Here is a 20,145-nt window from a genome sequence, read left to right as displayed (position 1 = left end):
TCTATCAGTATCGGGCGATTTCAGTAGAAAAGTATCTGATCGGCCGATACTGATCGATCGAAGAAGCAATTTCCGTATGTTTGTCATCGCAGGGATCTTAGTCGATTTGCTATTTTTAATCACCGCCCCAACAAAGACGGTGTTGTTCTCAGGATGTATCGATATTTGCCTGGATCTCACACGTCTGTGCTCGGCGACGTCGGAGCCAGTGGAAACACGGAAGGCAAAAGAACACACGCTATAATTCACAGGTGGAGAAATAACTGAACGCGAGCGCTCTAATTGGAAGAGGGATCAGATGCCACAGTATTTTTTTGGCACGCGCCCGGTTTGAAGTACTAGGGTGGTTTTGAAGGACAAGCTCCGTTTGTCAGGCAGAGCAGCGTTTCCAGTCGAGTCCGTGAGAGGATGTCAGTCATGTTCCTCTGCAAAGAAAAAAGCCGAGAAGACATGTTTTTTTTTTCTTCTCCAAAACTGCAATTGAGCACATTGTAATTGCAAAGGAGTTGAGCCGTCTCCTTGCAAACACCAGGCGGTTGGATGAGAAATTAAGTTTTTATTTTGCAGTTTGAGTCAAATTAATTAATTCCAGTCACCCACTGTCAACATCCTTTTTCTTGAATAATAGATGTCTTATTATCAGACTGGTGTTGGCATCCCCAAAGAGGCCCTTTTTCGCTAATCTCAGTGCCAGCAAATCTATTGTCGCTGTTTGCAGGCAGGAAATTATATTTTAGATGTTAAAAAAAAATGACTAATTAGGGATTTAGTTCGCTAACAAAATGAAAGATTGTCTCTGGTGGTTGGGATCAGCACAGGTTGAATCATATCTGGATTGAATATTTCCTTTGGTTGTGTTCAGCAGGCTTTTGGATCGTGTTACAATTTGGTGACATTGAACAGAACCATATACAAACCTCGTTTCCATATGAGTTGGGAAATTGTGTTAGATGTAAATATAAACAGAATACAATATTTTACAAATCATTTTCAACCCATATTCAGTTGAATATGCTACAAAGACAACATATTTGATGTTCAAACTCATAAAAAAATTTTTTTTTGCAAATAATCATTAACTTTAGAATTTGATGCCAGCAACACGTGACAAAGAAGTTGGGAAAGGTGGCAATAAATACTGATAAAGTTGAGGAATGCTCATCAAACACTTATATGGAACATCCCACGGGTGTGCAGGCTAATTGGGAACAGGTGGGTGCCATGATTGGGTAGAAAAGCAGCTTCCATGAAATGCTAAGTAATTCACAAACAAGGATGGGGCGAGGGTCGCCACTTTGTAAGCAAATTGTCAAACAGTTTTAGAACATTTCTCAATGAGCTATTGCAAGGAATTTAGGGATTTTACCATCTACGGTCCGTAAAATCATCAAAAAGTTCAAAGAATCTGGAGAAATCACTGCATGTAAGCAATATTAAGAACTTTTGATCTCTCAGGCGGTACTGCATCAAAAACCGACATCAGTGTGTAAAGGATATCACCACATGGGCTCAGGAACACTTCATAAAACCACTGTCAGTAACTACAGTTGGTCGCTACATCTGTAAGTGCAAGTTAAAACGGTACTATGCAAAGCCAAACCCATTTATCAACAACATCCTGAAACGCCGCCGGCTTGGTTGGGCCCGAGATCATCTAAGATGGACTGATGCAAAGTGGAAAAGTGTTCTGTGGTCTGACAAGTCCACATTTTAAATTATATTTGGAAACAGAAGACGGGTTGTCCTCCAGAACAGAGAGGAAAATAACCATTCGGATAGTTATAGGCGCAAAGTTCAAAAGCCAGCATCTGTGATGGTATGGGGGTGTATTAGTGCCCAAGACATGGGTAACTTACACATCTGTGAAGGCACTATTAATGCTGAAAGGTCCATACAGGTTTTGGAGCAACATATGTTGTCATCCAAACAACGTTGTCATGGATGCCCCTGTTTATTTCAGCAAGACAAGTGTTACAACAGCGTGGCTTCGTAAAAAAAGAGTGCGGGTACTTTCCTGGCCCGCCTGCAGTCCAGACCTGTCTCGCATCCAAAATGTGTGACGCATTATGAAGCGTAAAATACGACAGCGGAGACCCCGGACTGTTGAACGACTGAAGCTCTACATAAAACAAGAATGGGAAATAATTCCACTTTCAAAGCTTCAACAATTAGTTTCCTCGGTTCTCAAATGTTTTAGTGTTGTTTAAAGAAAATGTGATGTAACACAGTGGTGAACATGCCCTTTCCCAACTACTTTGGCACGTGTTGCAGCCATGAAATTCTAAGTTAGTTATTATTTCAAAAAAAAAAAAAGTTTGAGTTTGAACATCAAATATGTTGTCTTTGTAGTGCATTCAACTGAATATGGGTTGAAAATTATTTGCAAATCATTGTATTCCGTTTATATTAAACCCTCCCTTGTGTGAGGTCTGCAGGAGTATTTTCATGAATTTTTGTCCGTGCCATCGTAATCAAGCTAGCGTCGTTAGCATTAGCGAATATGCTAACAGGTTTACCAGTGTCTGTGAGTTTCGTCTGCTTAACTGGTTTGAGAGCTAGCTTCTGCAGCTAGTGGGTCCATGACGCAGACTTCTGTTTTGTTTGATCAGCCGTTTTACTGCCACGTTACAGACATAAACATTTGCAAAATTTCTGTGTAAATAACTCATTTCACAATGTGTATATATATATATATATATATATATATATATATATATATATATATATATATATATATATCTGCGGCTTCTACAGCCCCCTGCGACTAATATATGGAATTGAAAAAAAAAATGGGGTCAAATTTTAGGGGTGTGGCTTATATACCGGTGCACTCTATAGTCCGGAAAATACACTCTGCTTACACCGTGTATATACAATTTTAATAGAGGTTTTTGAAGATGTTTTGACTCCAATTAGTGGCATCTGTACGAGCATTTTTTTTTATCTTTAGAATGAAAAACAATTAAAAATACATCTGTTCTTGTTTCTCATGATTGGGAACGATAGGCAAAATTCCATTAAAAGTGCAGTTCCCCTTTTAAACAGAACACATTCCCACAACTTCCTGTGGTTTCTGAGCGACAGTAAAATAGTGTTACTTCTGGAGTGCTAAGTACCCTTCTTGCCATTTAATTACTTTCGTTCTGCCTGGTTTTTTTTGGATTAGATTTTGAGGTGTTTTTTTTTTTTTGTATCTCCGGTGACATTTTTCAAGCTGTGCAAGCATTTGTCAGGCACAGAACGGAAAATAGTTGCTCACATTCTGAATATTTTAAGGCTTAAAAATCAAATATTCATGTCCCAGATAATAAACTTGCTGTTTTCTATTTAATTTCCCAGCAGAGAATACACAACAGGAGTCACTTTTCGTCATCGCTCTTTGCTTCATTGTCTTCCGGCCATGAGTAATGGACTCCCTTGAACGCCGTAGTTTTCTGCACCATTCTTTTTTACCTCCTTTGCATCCTCGGGGGAGATTTTGCCAGCTTCCCTTGCTAATTTCAGTCCGATAAGGCCAAGCGCTGGGCTTGATTGTTTTGCTTAAGTCTTATGAATAATTCATTTGCTGCAATACCTCGCCTTATTGGGGTTTTCCCTGACTATACTTCCGTCCAGCCATCTATTTTATACCGCTTGTCCCTTTTGGGGTTGCAGGGAGCGGGTCAACACAGATAGACAACATTCACGCTCACATTCACACACTGGGGACTACAAACCCCGTTTCCATAAGAGTTGGGAAATTGTGTTAGATGTAAATATAAACAGAATACAATGATTTGCATATCATTTTCAACCCATATTCAGTTGAATATGCTACAAAGACAACATATTTGATGTTCAAACTGATACACATGTTTTTTTTTGCAAATAATCATTAACTTTAGAATTTGATGCCAGCAACACGTGACAAGAAGTTGGGAAAGGTGGCAATAAATACTGATAAAGTTGAGGAATGCTCATCAAACACTTATTTGGAACATCCCACAGGTGTGCAGGCTAATTGGGAACAGGTGGGTGCCATGATTGGGTAGAAAAACAGCTTCCTAAAAAATGCTCAGTCTTTCACAAGAAAGGATGGGGCGAGGTACACCCCTTTGTCCACAACTGCGTGAGCAAATAGTCAAACAGTTTAAGAACAACGTTTCTCAAAGTGCAATTGCAAGAAATTTAGGGATTTCAACATCTACGGTCCATAATATCATCAAAAGGTTCAGAGAATCTGGAGAAATCACTCCACGTAAGCGGCATGGCCGGAAACCAACATTGAATGACCGTGACCTTCGATCCCTCAGACGGCACTGTATCAAAAACCGACATCAATCTCTAAAGGATATCACCACATGGGCTCAGGAACACTTCAGAAAAACACTGTCACGAAATACAGTTGGTCGCTACATCTGTAAGTGCAAGTTAAAGCTCTACTATGCAAAGCGAAAGCCATTTATCAACAACATCCAGAAACACCGCCGACTTCTCTGGGCCCGAGATCATCTAAGATGAACTGATGCAAAGTGGAAAAGTGTTCTGTGGTCTGACGAGTCCACTTTTCAAATTGTTTTTGGAAATATTCGACTTTGTGTCATTCGGACCAAAGGGGATGCAAACCATCCAGACTGTTATCGACGCAAAATTCAAAAGCCAGCATCTGTGATGGTATGGGGGTGCATTAGTGCCCAAAGCATGGGTAACTTACACATTTGTGAAGGTACCATAATGCTGAAAGGTACATACAGGTTTTGGTACAACATATACTGCCGTCTAAGCGCCGTCTTTTTCATGGACGCCCCTGCTTATTTCAGCAAGACAATGCCAAGCCACATTCAGCACATGTTACAACAGCGTGGCTTCGTAAATAAAGAGTGCGGGTACTTTCCTGGCCCGCCTGCAGTCCAGACCTGTCTCCCATCGAAAATGTGTGGCGCATTATGAAGCGTAAAATACGACAGCGGAGACCCCGGACTTTTGAACGACTGAAGCTCTACATAAAACAAGAATGGGAAAGAATTCCACTTTTAAAGCTTCAACAATTAGTTGCCTCAGTGTTGTTAAAAGAAAAGGTGATGTAACACAGAGGTAAACATGCCCTATCTGCAAAAAAAAAAGAACATCAAATATGTTGTCTTTCTAGTGCATTCAATTGAATATGGGTTGAAAAGGATTTGCAAATCATTGTATTCTGTTTATATTTACATCCAACACAAGTTCCCAACTCATGTGGAAACGGGGTTTGTATTTAGTGTATTTACCTATCCCCAGGTGCATGTCTTCGGAGGTGGGAGGAAGCCGGAGTACCCGGAGGGAACCCACGCAGTCATGCAAACTCCACACAGAAAGATCGCAAACCCAGTATTGAATTCAGAACTAGTCAGGACCTTCATATTGTGAGGCACATGCACTAACCCCTGTTCCCCCGTGCTACCACTATATTTCTGCGGATGAAGAAAAATCTCCTTTGTGGTTGTTGAGTGCAACAGGTCGACAGAGGCGGTATGGCGGGGTCACTTTATGATGGTTTTAGGATTATGGGCGTCTGTGAGACATGCGATGATGGTGTGAAGGTCAGGAAGTGTGCGCCACCTTGAGGGAATATCGTTATTTGGGCCAAAACCGCAGGAGGTCTAACCCATACAGCCTTAAAGGGGAACATTATCACCAGACCTATGTAAGCGTCAATATATACCTTGATGGTGCAGAAAAAAGACCATATATTTTTTTAACCAAATTCCGAACTCTAAATGGGTGAATTTTGGCGAATTAAACGCCTTTCTGTTTATCGCTCTTTTAGCGATGACGTCAGAATGTGACGTCACCGAGGTAATACAGCCGCCATTTTCATTTTCAACACATTGCAAAGACCGGGTCTCAGCTCTGTTATTTTCCGTTTTTTCGACTATTTTTTGGAACCTTGGAGACATCATGCCTCGTCGGTGTGTTGTCGGAGGTTGTAACAAATCTAACAGGGAGGGATTCAAGTTGCAACACTGGCAAGAAATCTGCCGCCGGACCCCCATTGGATGTGCCGGTGTGTCTGCACATTTCACAGGCGATGCTAAGACAGACATGGCACAGAGATGTATGGATAACCTGCAGATGCATTTGCAACGATTAAGTCAACGAAATCACAAAGGTGAGTTTTGTTGATGTTGTTGACTTATGTGCTAATCAGACATATTTGGTCGCGGCGTGACTGCCAGCTAATCGATGCTAACATGCCACGCTAATCAATGCTAACATGCTATTTACCGGCGGTGCTAAAGCAGACATGGCACAGAGATGTATGGATAACCTGCAGATGCATTTGCAACTATATTACGTTTCCTTCCACTCACATTTAATGCGAAAAAAAAACACTAACCAATCGAAGGATTTAAGTTGCTCCAGTATCACAAAATGCGAAAGTCCTGATCGTTTGGTCCGCACATTTTACCGGCGATGCTAATGCAGCTATTCGGCCATGCTATGGCTATGAATAGCGTCAATAGCTATTCGCTCAATAGCTTCAGTTTCTTCTTCAATACTTTCATACTCCAACCATTCGTTTCAAAACATGCATAATCTGTTGAATCGTTTAAGCCGCTGAAATCCGAGTCTGAATCCGAGCTAATGTCGCTATATCTTGCTGTGCTATTCGCCATTGTTTGTTTAGATTGGCAGCACTGTGTGACGTCACAGGAAAATGAACAGTGTCTTCGAGAGAGCGAAAATAAGGCACTTTAAAGCTTTTTTTAGGGATATTCCGTGACCGGTAAAATTTTGAAAAAATACAACAAGCCACTGGGAACTAATTTTTATTGTTTTTAACCCTTTTGAAATTGTGATAATGCTCCCCTTTAACATGGTTAATCTTGTACTGTACTATTTGAATTAAAATGAACATGGTTACTTTGTCACATTTGTACCTGAAATGTCATACCAATACTTAACAGTACCAGTATTCTCTACTTTGCTGTGTTAAAAAATGGCAACTGTGTAATAATTTAAATATTTCTTCTACTTGACAGTGAGCTGAAAATGACAACTGTGGTGTCCAGTTGTTTTATTTTGTATTCTTACATTTCCAATTTGGCAAGTTTCACTGTAATGAGGCGCTTTTGGTAGCCATCCACAAGCTTCTGCTTGATTTTTTGGCCACTCCTCTTGACAAAATTGGTGCTGTTCCGCAAAATGTGTTGGTTTTCTGACAAGCACTTGTTTCTTCAGCATTGTCCAAAGTATACTACTATACTCTCCCCACGAAGCCTACTAAGTACTGTATCAACCACCGTTGTTCCATCATTTTCATTTAAAACCTTAACTCTAACCGTCTGGAGTTTTAACGTGGTCATCATAAATACGGTTTATCGATACATCCCTTGCAGCACGGTGGTAGAGGGGTTAATGCATGTGCCTCACATTACAAAGGTCCTGAGTGGTCCTGGGTTCAATCCCGGGCTCGGGATCCTTCTGTGTGGCGTTTGCATGTTCTCCCCGTGACTGTATGGGTTCCCTCCGGGTACTCCGGAGACACGCACCTGGGGATAGGCCCCTCCCACCCCCAAAGACATGCACCTGGAAATAGGCCCCTCCCACCTCCAAAGACATGCACCTGGGGATAGGTTGATTGGCAACACTAAATGGTCCCTAGTGTGTGAATGTTGTCTGTGTTGGCCCTGCGATGACGTGGCGACTTGTCCAGGGTGTACCCCGCCTTCTGCCCAATTGTAGTGCCCCCCGTGACCCCAAAAGGGAATAAGCGGTAGAAAATGGATGATACATCCCTACTTGGTTGCCACACCTCTTCAACGTTACGCACCTGGGGATTGGCAGACCTGGGTTGCTGGAGTGAAGAATACAATGTGGTTTTCCTGCTCGGCAAACACTAAAAGCAGCTCCACAGTCTTGCGACCGCACTGTCATCGCTTCTTTTCTCATTATTTCGAAGGACAGTATTTCTTGCCACGGTCAGGGCATTGTGTTTGTCCAATTTGAGGGCCGTGGCGACGTGGTCCATCAAGCTGTGACCTTCGGAGTTTGCCGGGGCGCTCGCAGCTTCTCAGACGAGACTCAGCTGCTTCAAACACACACTCCACTCCGTCCCTCCCTTCTCTCCCTTCACTTTTAATGCGCGCCACCGTAACGTGGCCACATGGAACCTTTTTCTGCCGTGTCTTTCTCCGGCGATGCAGGCATGTGCGAGGTGTGTGCTGAAGCCCTCGACGCCATTTACGATTCATTTATTGATTGATTGATTGATTGATTGAAACTTTTATTATTACGTTGTACAAACCCCGTTTCCATATGAGTTGGGAAAGTGTGTTAGATGTAAATATAAACGGAATACAATGATTTGCAAATCCTTTTCAACCCATATTCAGTTGAATATGCTACAAAGATAACATATTTCCATCCATCCATCCATCCATCATCTTCCGCTTATCCGAGGTCGGGTCGCGGGGGCAGCAGCCTAAGCAGGGAAGCCCGGACTTCCCTCTCCCCAGCCACTTCGTCCAGCTCTTCCCGGGGAATCCCGAGGCGTTCCCAGGCCAGCCGGGAGACATAGTCTTCCCAACGTGTCCTGGGTCTTCCCCGTGGCCTCCTACCGGTTGGACGTGCCCTAAACACCTCCCTAGGGAGGCGTTCGGGTGGCATCCTGACCAGATGCCCGAGCCACCTCATCTGGCTCCTCTCGATGTGGAGCAGCAGCGGCTTTACTTTGAGTTCCTCCCGGATGGCGGAGCTTCTCACCCTATCTCTAAGGGAGAGCCCCGCCACCCGGCGGAGGAAACTCATTTCGGCCGCTTGTACCCGTGATCTTATCCTAATGTAATGCGGACGTTGTATCGATCCGTTGTGGTGAAAAAGGAGCTGAGCCGGAAGGCAAAGCTCTCAATTTACCGGTCGATCTACGTTCCCATCCTCACCTATGGTCATGAGCTTTGGGTCATGACCGAAAGGATAAGATAACATATTTGATGTTCGAATTGATAAACATAACTTACACATCTGTGAAGGCACCATTAATGCTGAAAGGTACATACAGGTTTTGGAGCAACATATGCTGCCATCAAAGCGCCGTCTTTTTCATGGACGCCCCTGCTTATTACAGCAAGACAATGCCAAACCACATTCAGCACGTGTTACAACAGCATGGCTTCGTAAAAAAAAGTGCGGGTACAGACATGTCTCCTATCGAAAATGTGTGGCGCATTATGAGGCGTAAAATACGACAGCGAAGACCCCGGACCGTTGAACGACTGAAGCTCTACATAAAACAAGAATGGGAAAGATTTCCACTTTCAAAGCTTCAACAATTAGTTTCCTCAGTTCCCAAACGTTTATTGAGTGTTGTCAAAAGAAAAGGTGATGTAACACAGTGGTGAACATGCCCTTTCCCAACTACTTCGGCACTTGTTACAGACATGAAATTCTTAGTTAATTATTATTTGCAAAAAAAAAAAGTTTATGAGTTTGAACATCAAATATCTTTTCTTTGGGGTGCATTCAATTGAATATGGGCTGAAAATGATTTGCAAATCATTGTATTCCTTTTATATTTACATCTAACACATTTTCCCAACTCATATGGAAACGGGGTTTGCACAGTACAGTACATATTCCGTACAATTGACCACTAAATGGTAACACCCGAATAAGTTTTTCAACTTGTTTAAGTCGGGGTCCACGTTAATCAATTCATGGCATGCCGCCACGTATTGGAGAAACGGAAGGACCAAATCGACGTTTATGTCAAGCTGAACCAAATTGTTTTTTTTGAGACAGCAGGCTTCTTCTTTGGCGCTGTGTTACTGAAAAAAAAGCAGGTATTGATGTAATTTTTTGCGTGTTATCGACAATGTTCGCAATAGGGCTGGGCGATATGGCCTTTTATTAATATTTCAATATTTTTAGGCCATATCACGATACACGATATATATCTCGATATTTTGCCTTAGCCTTGAATGAACACTTGATGCATATAATCACAGCAGTATGATGATTCTATGTGTCTACATTAAAACATTCTTCTTCATACTGCATTAATATATGCTCATTTTAAACTTTCATGCAGAGAGGGAAATCACAACTAATTCAATTAGTTTATTTACCCGTTATTAAGCAGTGGCACAAACATTCATGTCATTTCCAAAACAGAAAGTGCAAGATTGTCAGAGACATTTTAAAACAAGCTATTAGTGCACTTTTGTGCATGATATCACTAAGATGACATATCAAAACAACACTAAATTAAAGTGCACTTTTTGTACAGAACGCCAGTACAATAGTTTAAAACAAATAAAGTGCACTTTTGTGCATGATGTCACAGAAAATTATTCAATAACTGTCAAATAAAATGAGTAACAGAAAATCAAATAGAATATGTCCTTTGCTATGTGGTAGGTTACGACAGACGTTATTAAATTCTGTTGTTGACTATTTTTTAACATACGATCTGGAAATGGTTGCTCCGTCATTTTTTTTTTTTTTCTCTCTGGCACTCACCGAGGGTGGACGCTCCCCTTGGATCTCTCCTGCTTGCTTCTTTGTTTTGTCTTGTCTTAACTTTCTTGTTGCCTCTTTTTGCACTGCTCTCCAAATCTAGACATTGGAACTATTTAACTGGCCTCAACAAAATTGACAAGATCTTGGGTTTGGGGGAACCTGCTGTCGTGACGAAGCGGTTGTTGCTGGACACACCACGGACTCTTGGGAGAAGAAGGAGGGTTGCGTGTCTGGCGACCCTTTTCTGTCGAGGACGTGAAGATATCCACCTGTTCGGAATTATGGCAACAGGACATCTGCTGATTGGAGTAAGCGTTGCTTTGGTTTGTCGATAAATTGGAAGTTGCTGGCAGTCTTCAAAGTACCCCAAAGCTGCCACAAATGATTGGAGGATGCGGGAAGAACTGTGGATTACATCGGACTGTCTACCACGCAGTTTTTGAGGACCAGTCATAGACAATTTAGAGTGAAAAGCACATTTTATTTTTACTCGCATACAAATCTTTTTAACTTGGATTTTTTTCCCTGGCTTCGAGACTCTCCCAAAGATCACTGCAAGCAAAGACACAACAAACTCCCTTCTTGTCTCTCAAGGACACACACCTGTTGTTGTGGACTTTGGACTAGCCACGGCAAATACATCGAGGCCGCGGAACAAAGACACACTATGGGCTTATATACACGCACACACATCCACAAAAAAAATATACGCCACACATACACCCCCCTGTCCCCTGATCCAACGCCCTCGACGCAAATCCCGTAGTGGTGATGAATGGATGGTCAGCGCCTGAGAGCTGCGGCCTACCACCATGACCTTGAACTACCTTCCCTCTGTTGCTAGATATCTCGAGATGTATGTTATAATATGTATATGTGCTTTGCTATGGAGGTTTTTTCTCACTCCAGACTGGGCCCCCTTAGGAGCCCAGTCTGGATTGTATTTTTTTACTCATCCTTCCCCAGCGCTTACCTTTTTCCCATCTTTTACGGGGCACCTTATGGCGACCCATCAGCGTTCTTGTTCTGTAACCCTGTACACTGTTTGTTTGTCTAATCTTGAACAGGTTTGTGCTGAAAACAAAGTTTCGTTGTACTTGTTGCAATGACAATAAAGACCTACCTACCATTTTGTCGGTGTGGCACTGAACGGAGATGTTGAAATACAGTTTCAAGCACTCTTCATTCTCTAGCGGGGGACTTTTCAAATTATGCTCCAAATTAGCAGTAATGCTACTTTAACGCTTTCGCCCCACACTTGTTCGACATATTCCCGCTTGAAGCCAAACCACCGCCAGACGATGTTTTTCTTACGAATTATTCCCTTCATTTGTTACCAGATTGGCACCTTCTTTCTCTCGTATTACCACTCGCACCACTCCGCTAGCATTACAGCTAATGTTACCCATGTGACGTAGGTAAGAAAGTGCGCTTGCCTGTGAGAAGGAGAGACAAGAAAGAGTGGGAAGAGCCTGTAGTGTAATGGCCGCAGCTAAAAGCAACTGCGTGAGAATGTATACTCGAATATTACGATATAGTCATTTTCTACCTGTATATCACCAAGAGACTTTCACACTATTATGTTAGATCCACTATGGACTGGACTCTCACTATTATGTTAGATCCACTATGGACTGGACTCTCACTATTATGTTAGATCCACTATGGACTGGACTCTCACACTATTATGTTAGATCCACTATGGACTGGACTCTCAGTTTTATGTTAGATCCACTATGGACTGGATTCTCACACTATTATGTTAGATCCACTATGGACTGGACTCTCACACTATTATGTTAGATCTACTATTGACTTGACTTTCACAATATTATGTTAGATCCATTATGGACTGGACTTTCACTATTATGTTAGATCCACTATGGACTTGACTTTCGACTTTTTCACTATTATGTTAGATCCATTATGGACTGGACTTTCACTATTATGTTAGATCCACTATGGACTTGACTTTCGACTTTTTCACTATTATGTTAGATCCACTATGGACTGGACTCGCACTATTATGTCGGATCCACTATGGACTGGTCTCTCACTATTATGTTAGATCCACTATGGAATGGACTCTCAGTATTATGTTGGATCCACTATGGACTAGACTCTCACTTTTATGTTAGATCCACTATGGACTGGACTCTCACACTATTATGTTAGATCCACTATGGACTGGACTCTCACTATTATGTTAGATCCACTATGGACTAGACTCTCACTTTTATGTTAGATCCACTATGGACTGGACTATCACACTATTATGTTAGATCCACTATGGACTGGACTCTCACACTATTATGTTAGATCCACTATGGACTTGACTTTCAGAATATTATGTTCGATCCATTATGGACTGAACTCTCACTATTATGTTAGATCCACTATGGACTTTACTTTCACACTATTATGTTGAATCCACTATGGACTGGACTCTCATACTATTATGTTAGATCCACTATGGACTTTACTTTCACACTATTATGTTGAATCCACTATGGACTGGACTCTCATACTATTATGTTAGATCCACTATGGGCTGGACTTTCACAATTTTATGTTAGATCCACTATGGACTGGACTCTCACACTATTATGTTGGATCCACTCTGGACTGGACTCTCACAATTTTATGTTAGATCCACTATGGACTGGTCTCTCACTATTATGTTAGATCCACTATGGGCTGGACTTTCACAATTTTATGTTAGATCCACTATGGACTGGTCTCTCACTATTATGTTAGATCCACTATGGACTGGACTCTCACACTATTATGTTAGATCCACTATGGACTGGACTCCCACACTATTATGTTGGATCCACTATGGACTGGACTCTCACTATTATGTTAGATCCACTATGGACTTTACTCTCACACTATTATGTTAGATCCACAATGGACTGGACTCCCACACTATGTTAGATCCACTATGGACTGGACTCTCACACTATTATGTTAGATCCACTCTGGACTGGACTCCCACACTATTATGTTCGATCCAATATGGACTGGACTCTCACTATTATGTTAGATCCACTATGGACTTTACTCTCACACTATTATGTTAGATCCAACTTGGACTGGACTCCCACACTATTATGTTCAATCCACTATGGACTGGACTCTCACACTGTTATGTTAGATCCGCTATGAACTTTACTCTCACACTATTATGTTAGATCCACTATGGACTGGTCTCTCACATTATGTTAGATCCACTATGGACTGAACTCACAGTATTATGTTAGATCCACTATGGACTGGACTCTCACACTATTATGCTAAATCCATTACGGACTGGTCCCTTACACTATTATGTTAGATCCACAATGGACTGGACTTTCACCCTATTATGTTAGATCCACTATGGACTGGACCCTCACTATTATGTTACATCCACTATGGACTGGACTTTCACATTATTATGTTAGATCCACTATGGACTGAACTCTCACATTATTATGTTAGATCCACTATGGACTGGACTCTCACACTATTATGTTAGATCCACTCTGGACTGGACTCCCACACTATTATGTTCGACCCACTATGGACTGGACTCTCACACTATTAATTAGATCCACTCGACGTCTTTTGCACTTGCGGTCCCCTCCAAGGTTTCTCATTGTCATCCCATTGGGTTCAGTTTTTCCTTGCCCTAATGTGGGATGTGAGCCGAGGATGTCCTTGTGGCCTGTGCAGCCCTTTGAGACACTCGTGATTTAGGGCTATATAAGTAAACGATTAATTGATTGATTGAAAATAAAAATGCTGTAAATCTTTCCTCCATCATATCCACCTCTGGTCTCTTGCAGGAGTACCAGATCGACATCATCTTCGCCCAGACCTGGGTGGACACGCGCCTGCGCTACAACAGCAGCAACATGCGGATCCTCACCCTCAACAGGTGCATTCTCGTCTTGCCAACCGCATCTAGTCCCGCATGTGATGTGCTTCGTTTTGGCAAGTGCTTTCTTTCCTGACAGACATTGAAGTTGCACTCTTTTCCTCTCTCTCTCTCTCTCTCTCTGCCAGCAACATGGTGGGCTTGATCTGGCTGCCTGACACCATCTTTAGGAATTCCAAGACCGCCGACTCTCACTGGATCACGACTCCCAACCAGCTGCTACGCATCCGCAACAACGGCAAAATCTTGTACACGCTGAGGTGAGAGCTGGGGTTTGAGTGACATGGCGGGCGTGGCGGACTTTACAACAAGAGCCTTTAAATGTTTGTTTCTCTGTCAATGACTTGGCACCTGGACTTTGAACATCTATGTCAGGGGTCTCTAACGCCATCCAGACCAAGGTCCCCCTACTTACAGATCTGTATCAACGCTGTCCAGACCAAGGTCCCCCTACTTACAGATCTATATCAACGCTGTCCAGGCCAAGGTCCCCCTACTTACAGATCTATATCAACACTGTCCTGACCAAGGTCCCCCTACTTACAGATCTATATAAACGCTGTCCAGACCAAGGTCCCCCTACTTACAGATCTATATCAACACTGTCCTGACCAAGGTCCCCCTACTTACAGATCTATATAAACGCTGTCCAGACCAAGGTCCCCCTACTTACAGATCTATATAAACGCTGTCCTGACCAAGGTCCCCCTACTTACAGATCTATATAAACGCTGTCCAGACCAAGGTCCCCCTACTTACAGATCTATATAAACGCTGTCCTGACCAAGGTCCCCCTACTTACAGATCTATATCAACACAGTCCTGACCAAGGTCCCCCTACTTACAGATCTATATAAACGCTGTCCAGACCAAGGTCCCCCTACTTACAGATCTATATAAACACTGTCCAGACCAAGGTCCCCCTACTTACAGATCTGTATCAACGCTGTCCAGACCAAGGTCCCCCTACTTACAGATCTATATCAACACTGTCCAGACCAAGGTCCCCCTACTTACAGATCTATATCAACACTGTCCTGACCAAGGTCCCCCTACTTACAGATCTATATAAACGCTGTCCAGACCAAGGTCCGCCTACTTACAGATCTAGATCAACACTGTCCTGACCAAGGTCCCCCTACTTACAGATCTATATAAACGCTGTCCAGACCAAGGTCCCCCTACTTACAGATCTATATCAACACTGTCCTGACCAAGGTCCTCTTACTTACAGATCTATATCAACGCTGTCCTGACCAAGGTCCGCCTACTTACAGATCTATATCAACACTGTCCTGACCAAGGTCCCCCTACTTACAGATCTATATAAACGCTGTCCAGACCAAGGTCCCCCTACTTACAGATCTATATCAACACTGTCCTGACCAAGGTCCCCCTACTTACAGATCTATATCAACACTGTCCTGACCAAGGTCCTCTTACTTACAGATCTATATCAACGCTGTCCTGACCAAGGTCCCCCTACTTACAGATCTGTATCAACGCTATCCAGACCAAGGTCCCCCTACTTACAGATCTTGTAAATAAATACTACTAATAATAAAGTCACCCTAAAAGTACATTGATCTCCTGCAGTACTAAGATATTCTATTAGCAGTGGTGCTGCTAATAGCTAATTGGCAAATAGCATGCTAATCGCTATCTGGCAACTAGAACATTTTTGCACTTTTTTCGACTTTTCCTCAAAAGGGGAACTGAACTTTCTTTAGAATTGTCTGCCATTCACAATGTGAGACAAGCACATAGGGCCGGGCGATATGGCCGTTTTTTAATATCTCGATACTTTTAGGCCAGGGGTCGGCAACCCGCGGCTCTTTGATCACTCATATGTGGCTCAGCTGCTAAATTGCCGACCCCAACGATTAGTCCGGGAGGTTTCCGGATTTTAGTGCCTCTCTCAGAAATAACTCCGGGGATATCATTCTACCACTTTCACCTGGACTTCAATATTGAGGGTGTGCAGTGATGGCAATGCCTTAACCTCCTCTACAACATGTCGTTGCGCCCGCTTTTAGGCCATTCGATCTGCGTGCAGAGTGGTCACATTTAATATTCAGCCTTTGCTAATGCACGTTAGTCAACAGCCACACAGGTTACACTGAGGGTTGTGATATAAACAACTTTAAGACTGTTACAAATATGCCCCCCAAACTGTGAACCCACACCAAACAAGAATGAAAAACACATTTCGGGAGAACATCGGCACTGTAACACAACATAAACACAAAGAACAAATACCCAGAATCCCATGCAGCCCTGACTCTTCCGGGCTACACAACCGCTACCACCCAACCCCGCCCACCTCAACCGACGCACGGAGGGGGGGCAGGGATTTAGCCCAGAAGAGTCAGTGTTTATGTTGTGTTACAGTGCCGATGTTCTCCCAAAATGTGTTTGTTATTCTTGTTTGGTGTGGGTTCACAATGTGGCGCATAGTATGTGACATATGTAAGAAGGTGCGCTTGTTTTAAGTCTCTGTGAGAAGGAGAGACAAGAAAGTGTGAGAACGTAGACTCGAATATCACGATATATAATCATTTTCTATATCGTACAGAGACAAACCCGCGATATATCGAGCGTATCGATATATATCGCCCAGCCCTACAAGCACACGTATGTTTTTTCTTTATTTTATGCATTCTAAATTGTAAATAGGCGTTAGCAAAAGTTAAGATTAAGTCTCACTATTATGTTAGCAAAAGAGCAAGTGCGAGTGGCTCCATACCGACTCTAAAACGCTCTAAAAAGACATCCAAAAAAAACGTTTTATGTACACACTGCAATGTAGTAACATGCACGTTGATAATAACTTACTATTTACATCCATCCATCCATCCATTTTCTACCGCTTATTCCCTTTCGGGGTCGCGGGGGGCGCTGGCGCCTATCTCAGCTACAATCGGGCGGAAGGCAGGGTACACCCTGGACAAGTCGCCACCTCATCGCAGGGCCAACACAGATAGACAGACAACATTCACACTCACATTCACACACTAGGGCCAATTTAGTGTTGCCAATCAACCTATCCCCAGGTGCATGTCTTTGGAAGTGGGAGGAAGCCGGAGTACCCGGAGGGAACCCACGCATTCACGGGGAGAACATGCAAACTCCACACAGAAAGATCCCGAGCCTGGATTTGAACCCAGGACTGCAGGAACTTCGTATTGTGAGGCAGACGCACTAACCCCTCTGCCACCGTGAAGCCCTACTATTTACATACTTTGTTTATTTTAAGCATATGGCTGTGTATGAATGTTGTTTGTCTATCTGTGTTGACCCTGTGATGAGGTGGCGACTTGTCCAGGGTGTACACCGCCTTCCGCCCGATTGTAGCTGAGATAAGCTCCAGCGCCCCCCGCAAACCCGAAGCGAATAAGCTGTAGAAAATGGAAGGGTGGATGGATATTGTCATACATTAATTATGGCAGACAACAAAGACTACTTTATGACAAATGATGATCCGGAAACGTATATTTTTAAGCCTGAATAAAGAGTAAGGCGGATGAACTCCATGTTTTAGAAGCAAAGTAATAAGCAGATCTAGCATGTAGCCAGTGTTATATAAACTACGAAAATAAAACAAACACTTACTGTACAGTGTCTGCTCTCACCTGGGTGCCGACTGATGGGATAGTCATCTTCCCGTTTAGATGACGAACAATCGTGATGCTCACACTGGCAAAAAAAAAAACAACGTAAGTTTGTTCGTGTCTTTCCCGCCATAACTGGGTCTAACTTGAATGTCAAAGTAGACCAACTTCCCGGTTTATTGCCACATTGTTCTGCTATCCAGGTTAGAGGCATGATTTATCATCTCCCTCGATCACAATAGGTTGTAACCTTGGACTCGACCTCCTAAAGTCAAGGAGCTGGTCATTGAATGTCAAAGTAGACCAACTTCCCGGTTTATAGCCACATTGTTCTACTATCCAGGTAAGAGGCATGATTTATCATCCCCCTCGATCACAATGGGTTTTGACCTTGGACTCGACCTCCCAAGTCAAGGAGCTGGTCATTGACTTTAGGAGGTCGAGTCCAAGGTCAAAACCCATTGTGATCGAGGGGGATGATAAATCATGCCTCTTACCTGGATAGTAGAACAATGTGGCAATAAACCGGGAAGTTGGTCTACTTTGACATTCAAGTTAGACCCAGTTATGGCGGGAAAGACACGAACAAACTTTCGTTGGTTTTTTTTGCCCGTGTGAGCATTACGATTATTCTTCATCTAAACGGGAAGATGACCATACCATCAGTCGGCACCTAGGTGAGAGCAGACACTGTACAGTAAGTGTTTGTTTTATTTTCGTACTTTGTATAACACTGACTACATGCTAGATCTCCCAAAGTCAAGGGGCTGGTCATTGACTTCAGGAGGTCGAGTCCAAGGTCACAACCTATTTTGTTCGAGGGAGTTGCGGTACAGACTGTGGACTCATTCAAGTACCTCGGGGTGCGGGAGATCCACTATGGATCGGACTTTCACAAGGAGGGGGATGTCACCCACATCTGCGGTCCTCTCCAAGGTTTCTCATAGTCATTCTCATTGACATCCCATTGGGTTGTGAGTTTTTCCTTGGCCTTATGTGGGATCTGAACCGAGGATGTCGTTGTGGCTTGTGCAGCCCTTTGAGACACTTGTGATTTAGGGCTATATAAATAAACATTGATTGATTGATTGATTGATTGATTGTTTGAGATTTCACCACCGGGGGTGCAAATGAGACATTCTTTATTTGATGCAATGGTTTTCCGTATTGGCACTATGATATATGTCCTAACTTTTTCATACCTCCTCATATGGAAGATTATTTTCCTTTGGGACGGCGAGGCCACCCCTCAGACAAGAGGTTTCGTCCTTGCACAGATAGAAAAGTTTTAACTTAAAGTCTTAACTAGGGACGCCTTGGCGCAGTGGGAGAGTGGCCGTGCGCAACCCGAGGGTCCCTGGTTCAAATCCCACCTAGTACCAACCTCGTCACGTCCGTTGTGTCCTGAGCAAGACACTTCACCCTTGCTCCTGATGGGTGCTGGTTGGCGCCTTGCATGGCAGCTCCCTCCATCAGTGTGTGAATGTGTGTGTAAATGTGGAAGTAGTGTCAAAGCGCTTTGAGTACCTTGAAGGTAGAAAAGCGCTATACAAGTACAACCCATTTATCATTTATCATTTGTCTCAAGAAGGGTAGAAATACAAGAACACAAACACACATACGATATTTGCACATAGGTGACATTCCAGCTTGCAGATTTTAACGTCTGCCTCTGCAGGATGTGCCAGAAAGCCCAATTTTAACCCAAGTGTGGAGCTGAGGTGCAAAGACCAACACGGACGCCTTGAACAAGCTGTTAAAAACATGACATCTTAGCAAAGGTGTTAATTAGCATCACAAGTACAATCTGCAGCAATCAAACGTCATGAGCGATGCCGTCATTTTCTTTCGATGCGTACTGCCCAAGGGAGTAGGTTTCCATCCATCCATCCATCCATTTTCTACAGCTTATTCCCTTTTGGGGTCGCGGGGGGGCGCTGGCGCCTATCTCAGTAGGTTTGATTTTGAGATTGGTGGGGACACAAAAGTGCTCCAAGGCAGCACTCTGTAAGTTTACTTTTTTTCTTTTTCACATTAGCAATCATAATTTCACGTCTTGCAGGGTAAAGCAACTAAAATGAAAGCAAAGGCGACAACTTCAAAGAGTTCTCATCTTTACTCTTTAGTGTAGGG

At 43.0% G+C, this 20,145-nt stretch overlaps 1 protein-coding gene across 1 annotated transcript in view; it reads left to right on the top strand.

The window, feature by feature from the left end:
• The window catches only part of LOC133544179 (gamma-aminobutyric acid receptor subunit gamma-3-like), a 295,191-nt gene that overhangs the window by 169,672 nt on the left and 105,374 nt on the right, over positions 1–20,145 (top strand). The window contains exons 4-5 of the mRNA XM_061889289.1: positions 14,310–14,401; positions 14,530–14,661. Coding sequence (XP_061745273.1) covers positions 14,310–14,401; positions 14,530–14,661 — 224 coding nt within the window. The remainder of the gene's footprint in view (positions 1–14,309; positions 14,402–14,529; positions 14,662–20,145) is intronic.

The sequence above is a fragment of the Nerophis ophidion genome, linkage group LG27, assembly GCF_033978795.1.
Source record: "Nerophis ophidion isolate RoL-2023_Sa linkage group LG27, RoL_Noph_v1.0, whole genome shotgun sequence".
Classification (NCBI taxonomy): domain Eukaryota; kingdom Metazoa; phylum Chordata; class Actinopteri; order Syngnathiformes; family Syngnathidae; genus Nerophis; species Nerophis ophidion.
The sequence above is the reverse complement of the archived record's forward strand: the minus strand, read 5'-3'. Positions and strand labels throughout refer to the sequence as shown.